Consider the following 14,777-nt stretch of genomic DNA (forward strand, 5'->3'; position numbering starts at 1 on the left):
TTATTGAGTTAATGTTATATTGTTACTGTTAAATGCTGTTCTTTGCTTTGCAGGAGCGCCAATAAGCTACAGCACTGATCTGTGTATTCTGAAATCAGCAGGGTGCTGCTCTCAGAATACATACATCAGTGCCTGCAGCGTTTTCTAAAATGGAGTTATTGGGTGAGGAGTGTTTGTACTGTCCTGGCATTTCAGGGCCTCTGTAACTGTAGGTAGTCAGGAAGAGAAATGAGGAAGTTACCTCCTTTTAAAGCCTAAGGGCAGTCATTTGTTTTCAGCCCCCATACGTGGCTAGGCTCCCAAGAAGGCTCACACATGTGGTATCCAATACTCAGAAGAAAGGGCAGAATGTGTTTTGGGATGCATTTAACATATACCCATGGTATGTGTGAGAAATATCTTATTAAAGTGACAACTTTGTGTAAAAAAAAAAAAAAGGAATTTGTTCTGGTTATTTTTCAAAAACCTGTGTCAAAATACAAAATCTTCCATGCACTCAACATGTCCCTCAGTAAATACCTTGGGGTGTCCACTTTCCAAATTGGGAGTGTCAATTGGGAGGGGGGGGTTACGAGTTACGATCCTGGCATTTCAGCACCTAAAATAGGTAGTGAGGGAGTGAAATGAGGAAATTACGCCCTTTAAAAGCTTTTGAAAAAAAAAAAAAATTTCTACAAAAGCTTGTGGCAAAAATAAAATCTTCCATGGACTCAACATGCCTTTCAGCAAATTCCTTGGGGTGTCTACTTTCCAAAAAGTGGTCATTTAAGGAGTGTTTGTACTGCCCTGGCATTTTAACACCTCAAGACATGTAGAAATGAGGTCAGAAAGTAAAAGTTGTGTAAATTCCAGTGTATACATATATATATATATATATATATATATATATATATATATATACACACACATATATATATACACACACATATACATACATACTATAGCTTGTAGAAGCTATATCTTTCCCACAAACCAATTATTATACACTTATTGGGATTTTTTTAAATGAAGGATGTGTAGCAGAATACATTTTGGCCTACATTTATTGCGAAATTTGATTTTATTGGATATTTTTTACAACAGAAACTAGAAATGTTTTTTTTCTTTCCAAAATTTTGTTTTTTTTTCTTTATATAAAGGAAAATTAAAAACCCAGTGGTGATCAAATATCAACAAAAGAAGGCTCTGTTTGTGTAAAAAAATTATATAAATTTAATTTGGGTACAATGTTGCATGACCGAGCGATTACCAGTTAACGTAGCACAGTACTGAACAAAAAATGCACACAACACAATACACAACTTTAAAAGCATGGTATCCTGTTTGACTGCATGTGTATTATAAAATATGTATCAGTATTAAGTGATCATTACAAATTCCTGATCGATAAAAATTACATATTAGTTCGTAAAGTAAAGTAGAATATGGGCAACTGGCTGGCACTATGCATCAGATGTCATTACAGCTCAAATATGAGGTGTCACATGCTATAAGCTGCATAAATATTACTGCATATGGTGCTAATTTTAGAGTCACAAAAATTCCATTCCTTCCTGAATTCTGATGCACGATAACAATGCTGCTAATCATTTCGATCCATGGGTTATGATGAAGTAATCTCCAGAATTACAAGATAAGTGGATTGACATATGAGACAACGTTGAGCCAACCTTGATTTTCCTAAAGATTATTATTCTTCTAATGATGCTGCAAGGAAATGATTTGTCAATCATACTAAGAATGAATGCTGTAATATAATCATTTTAGATGGCAAGGGGTTGAAAGAAATTCACGTTCCTCTTTCCCAGTTGTATTAACTAGATGACAAGATTAATTATTGATGGTGTAAATGTATTCATTCTGACAAGAATATTAGAAGAGTGCACAAAAGGCCTAAATGGGGCTGATAAAATCAGAAAATGATTAAAGTGGTTGTAAAGGCTGAAGGTTCCTGCATTCTATGCAGGTATGCAGGAAGGTAAAAAAAAAAAAGACCTTCTGTCTGCAGCTCCCCTCACAGCTCCCCCTAATACTCACCTGAACCCCCTCTCAATCCAGCGGTGTGCACAGAAGCCTGGGCTGCCCCTTGTCTCTTGATACTCATTGGCTGAGACACAGCAGCAGAAGCCATTGGCTCCCACTGCTGTCAAACACAACCAATGAGCCAATGAGGAGAGGGTGGGGCAGAGATGCAGCTCTATGTGTCTCATGGAGCAAGGCTTGGGAGCGACCATGCACCAGTGCCCCCATAGCAAGTGGCTTGCTATTGTGGCGTGGCCAAGGGGGAGGAGCCAGGAGCTCCAGTGGAGGACCCGAGAAGAAGAGGACTCAGGCTGCTTTGTGCAAAACCATTACACAGAGAAGATAAATATATGTTTGTTATTTAAACAAAAACAAACACATTTTTAATATCACTTTAACTAAGGCATTTCTCTAGGAAAGATTTTAAGTGTATGTAAAGTCTAAACTTATTTTTAAGTTTTTGGTACAGTGTGGAGGGGTTGGAACCCATGTCAGTTTTTTTTTTTACTATTGACTGTGTCCCCACTTGGCTGATTCATTCTCTTTCATTTTTCTGGTAACCGTTTGTACGGAGGCAAAAAATGATGGGAAGTCCAAAATTTTACACTAGTCACCAGAACAAGCAGCGTGGGCAAATCTTATATTAGGGACAGCTGATCCAGTGACAACTGTCTAAAACGAAAATTCCTCTCACTTCATGGAGTCAACAGGTTGACTGGCTCCACAGGTGAGCAAAGAAATGTGTAAACTCTGGGCAGAAGAACAGAAGGAAGGACATGTGCCTATTCATGCAGAGGCGCCAGTATTTCTAAAACTAGTGCATGCATGATAGCTTGGTTTCTTTCCATAAAAAAGTGATAATCAAAAATTACTTTTAGGCAAGTATTTCAATATATTGGGAAATGCACTGTGGAATATTGGGCACATACAACTATCTAAGTTGCTTGTTATCACTCTCTTGTAACGCATAGAAGGGCCAATGTTCTCAGTGGAAGGATTTCCTGACGTTCCTAGGTTGTCTATAATCACATTTTGAAAAGGATCCCAAATAATTCAAAGATCATACAAATACTAATGATTATTGGTTTATTATTTTTGGACTTACAACATACTAATTTTGTAAAGGTTGTGGTGATAAAGGGAAAATCATGGCGTTTTGTAGAATTTCTACTAAATAGCCTTATGATTACAAGAAATTTATAGCATTTTACTACCAACATACAAACCTCTTTGTCACATAAAAATGCATATTTCATGTATTTTAATACTCTTTAGTATTAACCAAATTTTAATACAGCCTTGGACAAATTAGTTGCTACCCTTCCATGAAAACAAAAGAACCACCCACACTTTTCTCTGAAACTGACAAAAGTTATTAGCATACACCACGGTTTACAACATACTTAACAGATAACAGACTGCATTGATTTTTAATTAAAAATAATTATTTTAAATAATAAAATGAATGAAAATAGCATGGACAAAAATGATGGAACTCCTCCTTTAGAGGAAATCACTGCAAAAAATTGATTTCTGTAGTTCTCATTTATCCTTATGCACCTACCAACAGGCAGTTTTTTGAAGCAAACTGCTCCTGCTTTCTTCAGCCAGAATATGGTGGAATGGAGTTCTGCCACCTTCGACAGTAGCGGTTTGTGCAGTGGTCTTGGGATGTCATTGTGCCCTGTACAGACTGAAGGCACCACCTGCTATGTGAAGAAAATCAGCCCCAAAACATGCCTGAGCCTTCTGCATGTTTCACAGCAGGAATGATTTTCTTTTCTCAGAAAGTAGTTTTTTTCTGTGAACATGTGACTTGCCAAAAACCTCCAGTTTTGATCCATCAGTCCAAAGAGCATTCCCCAAGATCAGTCTTTCTCAACAAGTGTTTGGTGGAGCCCAAAGTTCCTCTAAAGGTTGCTAGGGCTTCCTTTTGCAGTTTGCAACTTCTGAATCTCAGATGAATAATCTTTAAAGCTTCCTTTAAGAAAGGGTTTCTTCCCACTAATGTAATAAGCATTCTTCCCATAGACCATCACATTATTGTCCCATGAGCCGTAGATATATTAATTACTAACAGAGGTTCTGTGAGACTGGAAAGTTATTTCAAAGTGTAAATAAATGCATTTTTTTTGTTTTGGATGGGGTGGAGAGGGATTAGAACACCTGCCAGTTTTAATTGGTATCTATGCCTCAGTCAGGGAGATTCACCCTCTCTATTTGTCCTGTTTACCATTATCATCAAAAGGAAAAAAATTCCAAACCAGAGGCCGACACAAGAACAGTAATAGACAGTAAATCTTCCAATGGGGACTAGTTCTGGTTACTCTGGTGACACCGCAGGATTCTCTCACTTTGAAGGGATTTTCTCTCACTTATTGCTTTGGCTATGGGACAGGAAGTGAATGGAAATCATCCCTATGGGACACAGATGGCAAAAACAATCTGACAGGAATTAGTGTCCTCCCGTACACTATCAAAAATTAAAATAAAAAATGCCTTTAGTATGACTTTAAGGGTTTCTCTGTGTTAAAAAGGTTGGGAAAGATTTCCTAGAAACATTGTGGCTTGTCAACATGCATTTAAGAAAATTTCAGTCTGGCTTGTTTATGTTTTATTTCAACAGTGGAGTCCTCCTAGGTCCTCTTCATTGAAGTCCACTGTCACTCAAAAATGTGATTGATGGAACGATCAGACACTGATTTACCTTGTCCTTGAAGTTCAGAGTGCATCTGTTTGGTGGTTTTCTTTTGCTCTTTGTCTACCATTAGTACTATTTTTCTGTTCAATCTTGGACAGATTTTCCTCGTGACCACATTAAGGGACTTTGCTACACCATCATGGACCTTAAAGGTTGTTAATATTTGCAAATGTAGTAACAGGAACATCAAGCTGCTTGGAGATTATTATTATTATTATTATACAGTATTTATAAAGCGCCAATAGTTCGCTCAGCGCTGTACAGATGGTCTTATAGCCTTTATCTTTGACATGCAGGTTCATCATTTTCTCTATAATCTCCTCAGACAACTCTCTTTCACTGGTATATGCTCAGTGTGGCACAAATTTTGATACCAAAGAGAGTGACCAGTGTCCTCAAATTAAAGGAATGACTGACAGATTACAAGATTAAAGACAGGTGTGATACCAGTTACATAAAATTGTTTGAAATATGATCTAGTTATTTATATTCTGTTCAGGACATTTAAGAATGCCTTTGTGTAATAAGAAATAATTTCTCTCTTTCCTACTTTCTTTGCTCTACTGTATGACATAACTAAAAAGCATGGCAACATGTGAAATGCGTTGATCAGTTTTGGAAGAGTGAATAGTGCTTTATTGCCATATTGATAAAGAATATGTGATGTAGGGAATACATATGTTGAATCTAATATATGCCATGCTTACCTTATTGGAAACTGCTTTTAAACATGCAAAATGGTCTATCTTAATACATTCTGTATTTTTGTAAATATAGATGCTTACAGTTAAATTTGCTTTAAAGGTGCTGTACCTAAAAGACCAATATAATACATTGGAGTTGTCTAAGGCATGCAGGTATACATGAGACAATTTCATTTTATTTCATTACTTTTCAAGAGGAAAGAAGCACAGTTGCAATGGGCTGTAAGGGTACCAACAATTTTGATAACGGCTGTATAAATTTTACCTTTCAACCATCTCCATTCTTAGCCAAAAATGAATATGCACTAAATATGAACATTTGATGCAGCAGCAACATGTGTCAAGGCTTGTTTCCATACTTTATGCTGATATATTTAAAAAACATTGCTAGGGGTTGCGTCAATAGACAAATGGAATTTGCTTTCATGTGCATTCGCCCTGCATCTGACATCAGTTTGAGATTGAGCATCAATTAAAATATTACAGTGCAATCAGTGACATTGCTGGTTATATAGGTTATTGGGGTATTTAGGGTATTCAAAGCAAGGTTTATTATTATACAAATGTGTTTAATCAGGACTGTTAACCTATTTGTAAACTCTACATTTGGGCTTAAAAATATATTCAATATATCACTACAATATGAGCACATTCCTAATGGTTTTGTCTCTTTAAAAAAGACTGCAAGAACAGAAATATACCTTTTGATCCTGCCAGAAATAGTAAGTTCCTAATTTTCTGCAGCGAACCAACTCTGTTGCATTGAAATTCCAAGCAGTGTCAAGCCTGCCAGAGTTTTCACATGTTGGATTACAGAACTACATCACCCTCTTTTCCATTACCCTCTTAGTTTGCATATTGCATACTGTATTCATATCTGTAATTCTCAGTACCAGGTAAGGAGTTCTGTGAATGCAAACACGGAGGCGCGTGTTGAATCCTTTAGACTTCCATCTAACTTCCCAATTGGTGGGCTGCACTGTGTATGTGAGTTTTGTCCACTTTGTTTGCATTTATGATTGCTGATCTGCTACACTGTGCAACTACTATAAAAGAGGTGACATTTTTATATGTGCAGGAAATTAGGAATCGTTTGCCACTAAATATATTTGTTGGTTAAGATTTAAAACCAAAAATCCCACATAACAAATAACTTTGAGAGCAAAAGGGTCTAATGTCTGTTCACAATTGGGCAAATTTATTTTTCCTCCTGTATTAGAAAACTGTAAAAAGGAAATATTGAAATCATATTTAATTTACTTTAAAAAATATATTATTTGTCATCAAAACACCCTAAATAATGATCCTCAACAATAGAAGTAAAAAGAGAAAAAGGAATAAAACATATAAAAAAAAGGTCAATTGAGGATGCATATTCTGTAGTCACCTGTTGGTCTTGATTGTGGCAATGACCCTGTTATATTAGAAAATCCTTACGAAAGGTCACACATTTGGAAAAAAAAAAAACCACTATCCTCAGGAGATTACTGATTACTGCTATTTAAATACTTCTGGGAAGAACCTACTGACTGTAATTGCTAGATTTTGGTTCTGATCAGCTGATGTTTATAAAAGAATATTTTTGGTACAAAGGAAATATTTTAGATCAGCACAGCTAATGAAATATTTATTTATACTCATCAAGAATTCTAAACAGTGTTCTGTCAGAAAGTACTTATTCTATTAAATGATGAGGAAAATTTCTGAAGAATACAGTATAGGGAACAAAAAAAGGGAAACAATTCCCTTTAAGATGCATGTTAAGATTTTAATCCATGTGGTGCGAATTGGACACACATGCAGGTATAGTGCTCAGCATAAATGAGTACACCCCAACAGATACCTTTCCATGCAGAATCAACATTTTCTATGGGACACTACACTACAAAATACTCCTACAAGATTTGTTAATTTGCACACACAAAAAAGTATTTTTCCTAACAAATTCATTCAAGACCATGTTGAAAAAATTAATACACCCCAATGAAAGTCTTAGGAGCAAAGCTAAATTTTAGACAACAAAATCCTAATTAACACGAATTCAACTACAGGTGAGTCTAATTATTCATTAAACAGATGTTCAGCAGACAGCTGATTATAAAAGAGCATTACATAACAAAGAAAACCCCTTCCCAGTTCATGCTGTCAGCAATGGCACCACATGGGAGAGAAATGTCACAAAGCCTGAGAAAGAAAATGATTTATTTACACAAGAAAGGTGAAGGCTACAAGGAGATCAGCAAAGCTTTACTGATCAGTCAGAATACTGTAGCAAAAGTGATACAAAAATGTAACAAAGATGGAACTGCAACCATCTCACAGAGACGTCCAGGCTGTCCACAGACGTTAACACCTCAACAGGAGCGTCTTCTGATGAGAGGGGTTGTAGAAAATCCCCATGTAAGTTCACTGCAATTAGCAAAAAACAAGTAGAAAACCAAACTGGGGTGACTGTTTCCCGTGACACAATATGGCGTACACTGCAGTGGAATGGCATGCATGGATGTCGTCCACGTAGGACATGCACAAAAAAACCTGCCTAGAATTTGCCAGGGCCCATGCTAAAAAAGAAGAAGACTACTGGGACTCTGTACTCTGGAGTTATGAGACCAAGATAAATGTTTTTGGAACTTATGGCTTCAAAACTGTATGGTGTTGCAAAGGTGAGGAGTACAAAGAAAAATGCATGGTGCCTACGATAAAACATGGTGGTGGCAGTGTCCTTCTATGAGAGTTCATCAGTGCTGCTGGTGTTGGGCAGCTGCATTTCATTGGTGGTATCATGAATTCACAGATGTACTGCTCTATATTGAAAGAGAAGATGCTACCATCACTCCATGCCCTTGGTCGTAATGCATTTTTCCAACATGACAATGACCAAAACACACATCTAAGGCCACTGTTGCATTTCAGAAGAAGAACAGGGTGAAAGTGATTCAGTGGCCAAGTATGTCTCCTGATCTGAACCAAATCGAAAACCTATGGGGAATTCTGAAGAGACAGGTTGAGCATCACTCTCCATTCAGCTTCCAGGCTGTAAAAGAGGTCATTCTTGAAGAATGGAAGAAGATAGATGTTGCCAACTTGTTCATTCTATGCCTAGTAGACTTGGTGCTGTCATTACAAATCATAGAGATCATACAAAATACTAGATGTAGTTGTTTTTGTTGTGGGGTATATTCATTTTGTATCAACTAATTTGAGTAAAACTGAAGATTTTGTAATCTAAGTTACAGTGAGGAACAGAAGTATTTGAACACCCTGCGATTTTGCAAGTTCTCCCAATTAGAAATCATGGAGGGGTACAGAAGTATTTGAACACCTAAGAACCAGCAAGAATTCTGGCTCTCAAAGACCTGTTACTGTGTCTTTAAAAAGTCCACCTCTACTCCACTCATTAATTTAACTTAGTAGCACCTGTCTGAGCTTTTTAAAGACACCTGTCCACCCCACAGTTAGTCAGACGCCAACTACTACCATGGGCAAAACCAAATAGCTGTCAAAAGACACCAGAGACAAAATTGTGGATCTCCACAAGGCTGGAAAGGGCTAGGTGAAAAGCAGCTTGGTGAAAATAGATCAACTGTTGGAGCAATTGTTAGAAAATGGAAGAGGCTAAAGACGACTGTCAGTCTCCCTCGGACGGGGGCTCCATGCAAGATCTCACCTCGTGGGGTATCACTGATAAGAAAGGTGAGGAATCAGCCGACAACTACAAGGGAGGAGCTGGTCAATGACATGAAGAGAGCTGGGACCACAGTTTCAAGGGTCACTGTCGGTAGAACACTACGCCGTCATGGTTTAAAATCATGCATTGCACGGAAGGTTCCCCTGCTCAAGTCATCATATGTCCAGGCCCGTCTGAAGTTTGCCAATGACCAGCTGGATGATCCAGAGGAGGCATGGGAGAAAGTCACGTGGTCAGAAGAGACCAAAGTAGAACTTTTTGGTCTAAACATCACTCGTTGTGTTTGGAGGAAAAAGAAGGATGAGTTGCATCCCAAGGACATCATCTCTACTGTGAAGCATGGGGGTGGTAACATCATGCTTTGGGGGTGCTTTTCTGCGAAGGGGAAAGGATGACTGCACTGTATTAAGGAGAGGATGAATGGGGCCATTTATTGTGAGATTTTAAGCAACAACCTCCTTCCCTCAGTCAGAGCATTAAAGATGGGTCGCGGCTGGGTCTTCCAACATGACAACGACCCGAAGCACACAGCCAGGATAACCAAGGAGTGACTCCGTAAGAAGCATATCAAGGTTCTGGAGTGACCTAGCCAGTCTCCAGACCTAAATCCAATAGAACATCTTTGTAGGGAGCTAAAACTCCGTGTTCCTCAATGACAGCCCCGAAACCTGACAGATCTAGAGGAGATCTGTGTGGAGGAGGGGGCCAAAATCCCTGTTGCAGTGTGTGCAAACCTGGACAAGAACTACAGTTAACGTTTAACCTCTGTAATTTCAAACAAAGGCTTCTGTACCAAATATTAACACTGATTTTCTCAGGTGTTCAAATACTTATGTTCAGCAGTGCAAGACAAATAATTTCTTTAAAAATCATACGTGATTTCCTGAATTTTTTTTTTTTAATTCTGTCTCTCGGAGTGGGAATGCACCTACAATGTGAATTTCAGACCCCTCCATGATTTCTAAGTGGGAGAACTTGCAAAATTGCAGAGTGTTCAAATACTTCGGTTCCTCACTGTATATTATTAACCTTACTTTCATGTAATGAGCTAAACAAATAACTATAAAATTAAGTTCTGTCAAAATTTTGGAAATTGTTCTTGTGTTCATTGAGATATTGATTAAAATCTTACTTTTCAAAAGGGGTGTACTCATTTATGCTGAACACTGTATACATGTAGGGGTCTTAAAATAGGAATATATTAAAATAGAGAGAGAAGTACATTGCTAAAGAAAATATTTCAAAGAAATTAATTCTCATACATGCCAATAAAATCCCTATAGCTGACAGTATCTACATATTTTGAGACTCTACAAAAATGTTTACTAATTCAGGGGTGTAGATGAGCCACATTTTTCTGGGCTCCTCTACATGCAGTCCATCATGGAAGGGATGATAAAGCTGACAAATGACAAAAGTCAAAATCAGGAGGTACTGTGAAGCACTGAGAATATATTGTTAAGGATTATATACATTTATAAGTGAGTGGACTTGGCACAGCAGCAATGTTACCTAAATAGCATTATCAGCTCAAATTTCATTTTATATATTGCCTGTGAGTACCCTTTAAATCAGCTCTCCTGTATTTAGGTAACAGTAAACTGCTGTTTTTATTAACCAAGTAATTATGGCTAAGCTGCCCACAGGAACTCGCACCAGCCCACAGCCAGTATCAAAGAGACAAATGCTTTTGGCAATTATTATTGTCATCCAGCCAACCCAGGCCTGCTCCAACCCACCACTTCCTTTTTTCAGCACAAATACATAAGTCTATTTAGGAACCATAAAAATTGTTCCTCCCTATATTTTCACCTCTGACCACTATGTCTGTTTTGTCCAACAACTGAGCACCCATGATACATACACTGGTCTGTTATAAGTAAATAACAAGATTGTCAAGATTTTGCTGCTCTAAATATAAAACTGCAGTGTACGTATGAGCTGTTTTACAACAAAATGAGCAAAATAGGAGTAATGTTTAATCAAAACAGAACCTGAGCAGTAGAAATAATAAGAACGGATGGATTTTAATTATAGAAACATTAAATCTCTAACACAGGGTGTATTTGTGAAAAGCCCAAAGGTGCCTCAACGTGTTTGCACAGCTGACCCACTAAAAGCTCCCGATATGTATTTTTTTCAGCTAAAGAAGAGAGCATACCTGTTACGGTTTTTGTTTTGACAGGGCTGCTGGCATACTCAGACGGCTGATTTGATGCCTGCTTTGCCAAAGGCATACTGCCAACTGACACCTCATCCTCCTTCTTCCTCGACAGTGGCATGGCAAGAGAAGCGGATCCCAACGGCTGAGGAGGCAAAGTAGAGAAAATAAACACTAGTGCTGCTCTTTTCGACAGGTGAACATAGCGAATGGAACAGTTAAGTGTTTCACGGGTTCACTTCTAGACCAGCAAAAGAACGGAGTATGCTAAGTGCATGAATGTTTAAATGGATAGCTCATAATGCAAATACAACCACAAGTACTTGTGGATAGAAGGGCACCAAACTGCAGAATATTTTGCTAACACCCATTACTCCATTGAGACATATGCTTAGTTGAAGATCAATTAAATCTGTTGCCAGCCTGTTCAACCCTTTGGGTGTTTTCACTTATTAGCCCCTCTGTCACAGACTGAAAGATCTGCAATGCTTTGGCTCCTTTAATATAATCAGGCAAATTAAGCAAGCATGCAAATATAACATTTTTTATCTGAATGCTCACGCCTTCATATGTGCAAAAGACATAATGAGCCTTCAAACACAAATATAGAGATGCCAAACAAATCAGTCCTAACATCCCTCTGTCCCAGCCTACAGTCTCCAATAAGGATGAGCAGTGAGCAAGAACATACAGTTGTGTTCAAAATAATAGCAGTGTGTAGAAAAAAAGAGAATAAAGCTCAAAATCCTTCTAATAGCTTTAATTTCCATACACACAAATGCATTGGGAACACTACACATTATATTCCAAATCAAAACATGAAAAAAAATACAGTCGGGTCCATAAATATTGGGACATCGACACAATTCTTTTGGCTCTATACACCACCACAATGGATTTGAAATGAAAGTAACAAGATGTGTATTTACATCCAAATCAGGTGAACGGTGTGGGAATTACAAAGGTTTGCATATGTGCCTCCAAATTGTTAAGGGACCAAAAGTAATGAGACAGAATAATAATCATAAATCAAACTTTCACTTTTTAATACTTGGTTGCAAATCCTTTGCAGTCAAATACAGCATGAAGTCTGGAACGCATAGACATCACCAGACGCTGGGTTTCATCCCTGGTGATGTTCTGCCAGGCCTCTACTGCAACTGTCTTCAGTTCCTGCTTGTTCTTGGGACATTTTCCCTTCAGTTTTGTCTTCAGCAAGTGAAATGCCTGCTCAATCGGATTCAGGTCAGGTGATTGACTTGGCCATTGCATAACATTCCACTTCTTTCCCTTAAAAAACTCTTTGGTTGCTTTTGCAGTATGCTTTGGGTCACTGTCCATCTGCACTGTGAAGTAGCGTCCAATGAGTTCTGAAGCATTTGGGTGAACATGAGCAGATAATATTGCCCGAAACACTTCAGAATTCATCCTGCTGTTTTTGTCAGCAGTCACATCATCAATAAATACAAGAGAACCAGTTCCATTGGCAGCCATACATGCCCACGCCATGACACTACTACCACCATGCTTCACTGATGAGGTGGTATGCTTAGGATCATGAGCAGTTCCTTTCCTTCTCCATACTCTTCTCTTCCCGTCACTCTGGTACAAGTTGATCTTGGTCTCATCTTTCCATAGGATGTTGTTCCAGAACTGTGAAGGCTTTTTTAGATATTGTTTGGCAAACTCTAAAATGGCCTTCCTGTTTTTGAGGCTCACCAATGGTTTACATCTTGTGGTGAACCCTCTGTATTCACACTGATGAAGTCTTCTCTTGATTGTTGACTTTGACACACATACACCTACCTCCTGGAAAGTGTTCTTGATCTGGCCAACTGTTGTGAAGGGTGTTTTCTTCACCAGGGAAAGAATTCTTTGGTCATCCACCACAGTTGTTTTCCGTGGTCTTCTGTGTCTTTTGGTGTTACTGAGCTCACCGATACGTTCCTTCTTTTTAAGAATGTTACAAACAGTTGTTTTGGCCACGCCTAATGTTTTTGCTATCTCTCTGATGGGTTTGTTTTGTTTTTGCAGCCAAATGATGGCTTGCTTCACTGATAGTGACAGCTCTTTGGATCTCATCTTGAGAGTTGACAGCAACAGATTCCAAATGCAAATAGCACACTAGAAATTAACTCCGGACCTTTTATCTGCTCATTGTAATTGGGATAATGAGGGATTAACACACACCTGGCCATGGAACAGCTGAGAAGCCAATTGTCCCATTACTTTTGGTCCCTTAACAAGTGGAAGGCACCTATGCAAACTGTTCACCTGATTTGGATGTAAATACCCTCAAATTAAAGCTGACAATCTGCAGTTAAAGCACATCTTGTTCGTTTCATTTCAAATCCATTGTGGTGGTGTATAGAGCCAAAAATGTTAGAATTGTGTCGATGTCCCAATATTTATGGACCTGACTGTATATCAAACTTGTGTTGTTCCTCTAAAAAAAATTGAAGAAAAGTGAATATTAGACTGTTCAAAAAAATAGCAGTGTTTGTATTCTTCTTTACAAACTCAAACATTCACTATATAAACTGAAAAATGTTTGAAGATTTTGCTTTCCTTTGAATCACTTAATTAATATTTAGTTGTATAAGCACTGTTTCTGAGAACTGCTGTACATCTGTGTTGCATGGAGTCAACCAACATCTGGCACCTGTGAACAGGTATTCCAGCCCAGGATGACTGGACTGCATTCCACAGTTCTTCTCTATTTCTTGGTTTTGCCTCAGAAACTGCATTTTTTTATGTCACCCCACAAGTTTTCTATTGGATTAAGATCCGGGGATTGGGCTGGCCACTCCATAACGTCAATCTTGTAGGTCTGGAATCAAGATCTTGCACGTTTACTGCTGTGTTTGTGGTCGTTGTCTTGTTGGAATACACTTTTCAAGGGCATTTCCTCTTCAGCATAAGGCAGCATGACCTCTTCAAGTATTCTGATGTATTCAAACTGATCCATGATCCCTGGTATGTGATAAATAGGCCCAACACCGTAGTATGAGAAACATCCCCATATCATGATGCTTGCGCAACCATGCTTCACTGTCTTCACAGTGTACTGTGGCTTGAATTCAGTGTTTGGTGGTCATCTGACAAACTGTCTCTGACCACTAGACCCAAAAAGAACAATCTTACTTTCATCAGTCCACAAAATGTTGCACCATTTCTCTTTAGGCCAGTCAATGTGCTCTTCGGCAAATTGTAACCTCTTCAGCACGTCTTTTTTTCAACAGTGGGACTTTGCGGGGGCTTCTTGCAGATAGCTTGGCTTCACATAGGCGTCTTCTAATTGTAACAGTACTCACAGGTAACTTTACACCTTCTTTGGAGCTGGAGCTGATTGTTGGCTGAGTCCTTGCCATTTTGGCTATTCTTCTATCCATTCGAATGGTAGTTTTTCACTTTCTTCCATGTCTTTCAGGTTTTGGTTGCCAATTTAAAGCATTTGCGATCATTTTAGCTGAGCAGCCTATCATTTTCTGCACTTCTTTA

General features: G+C 38.3%; 1 protein-coding gene across 1 annotated transcript in view; it reads right to left on the minus strand.

Moving 5' to 3' along the window:
• Positions 1–14,777, minus strand: part of VPS13B (vacuolar protein sorting 13 homolog B) — a 1,305,797-nt gene that overhangs the window by 756,544 nt on the left and 534,476 nt on the right. Inside the window, exon 21 of the mRNA XM_089666424.1 lies at positions 11,277–11,421. Coding sequence (XP_089522550.1) covers positions 11,277–11,421 — 145 coding nt within the window. The remainder of the gene's footprint in view (positions 1–11,276; positions 11,422–14,777) is intronic.

Source organism: Staurois parvus, unplaced genomic scaffold (genome assembly GCF_062004578.1).
Source record: "Staurois parvus isolate SC_StPar_1 unplaced genomic scaffold, SC_StPar_1.0 ptg000052l, whole genome shotgun sequence".
Taxonomy (NCBI): domain Eukaryota; kingdom Metazoa; phylum Chordata; class Amphibia; order Anura; family Ranidae; genus Staurois; species Staurois parvus.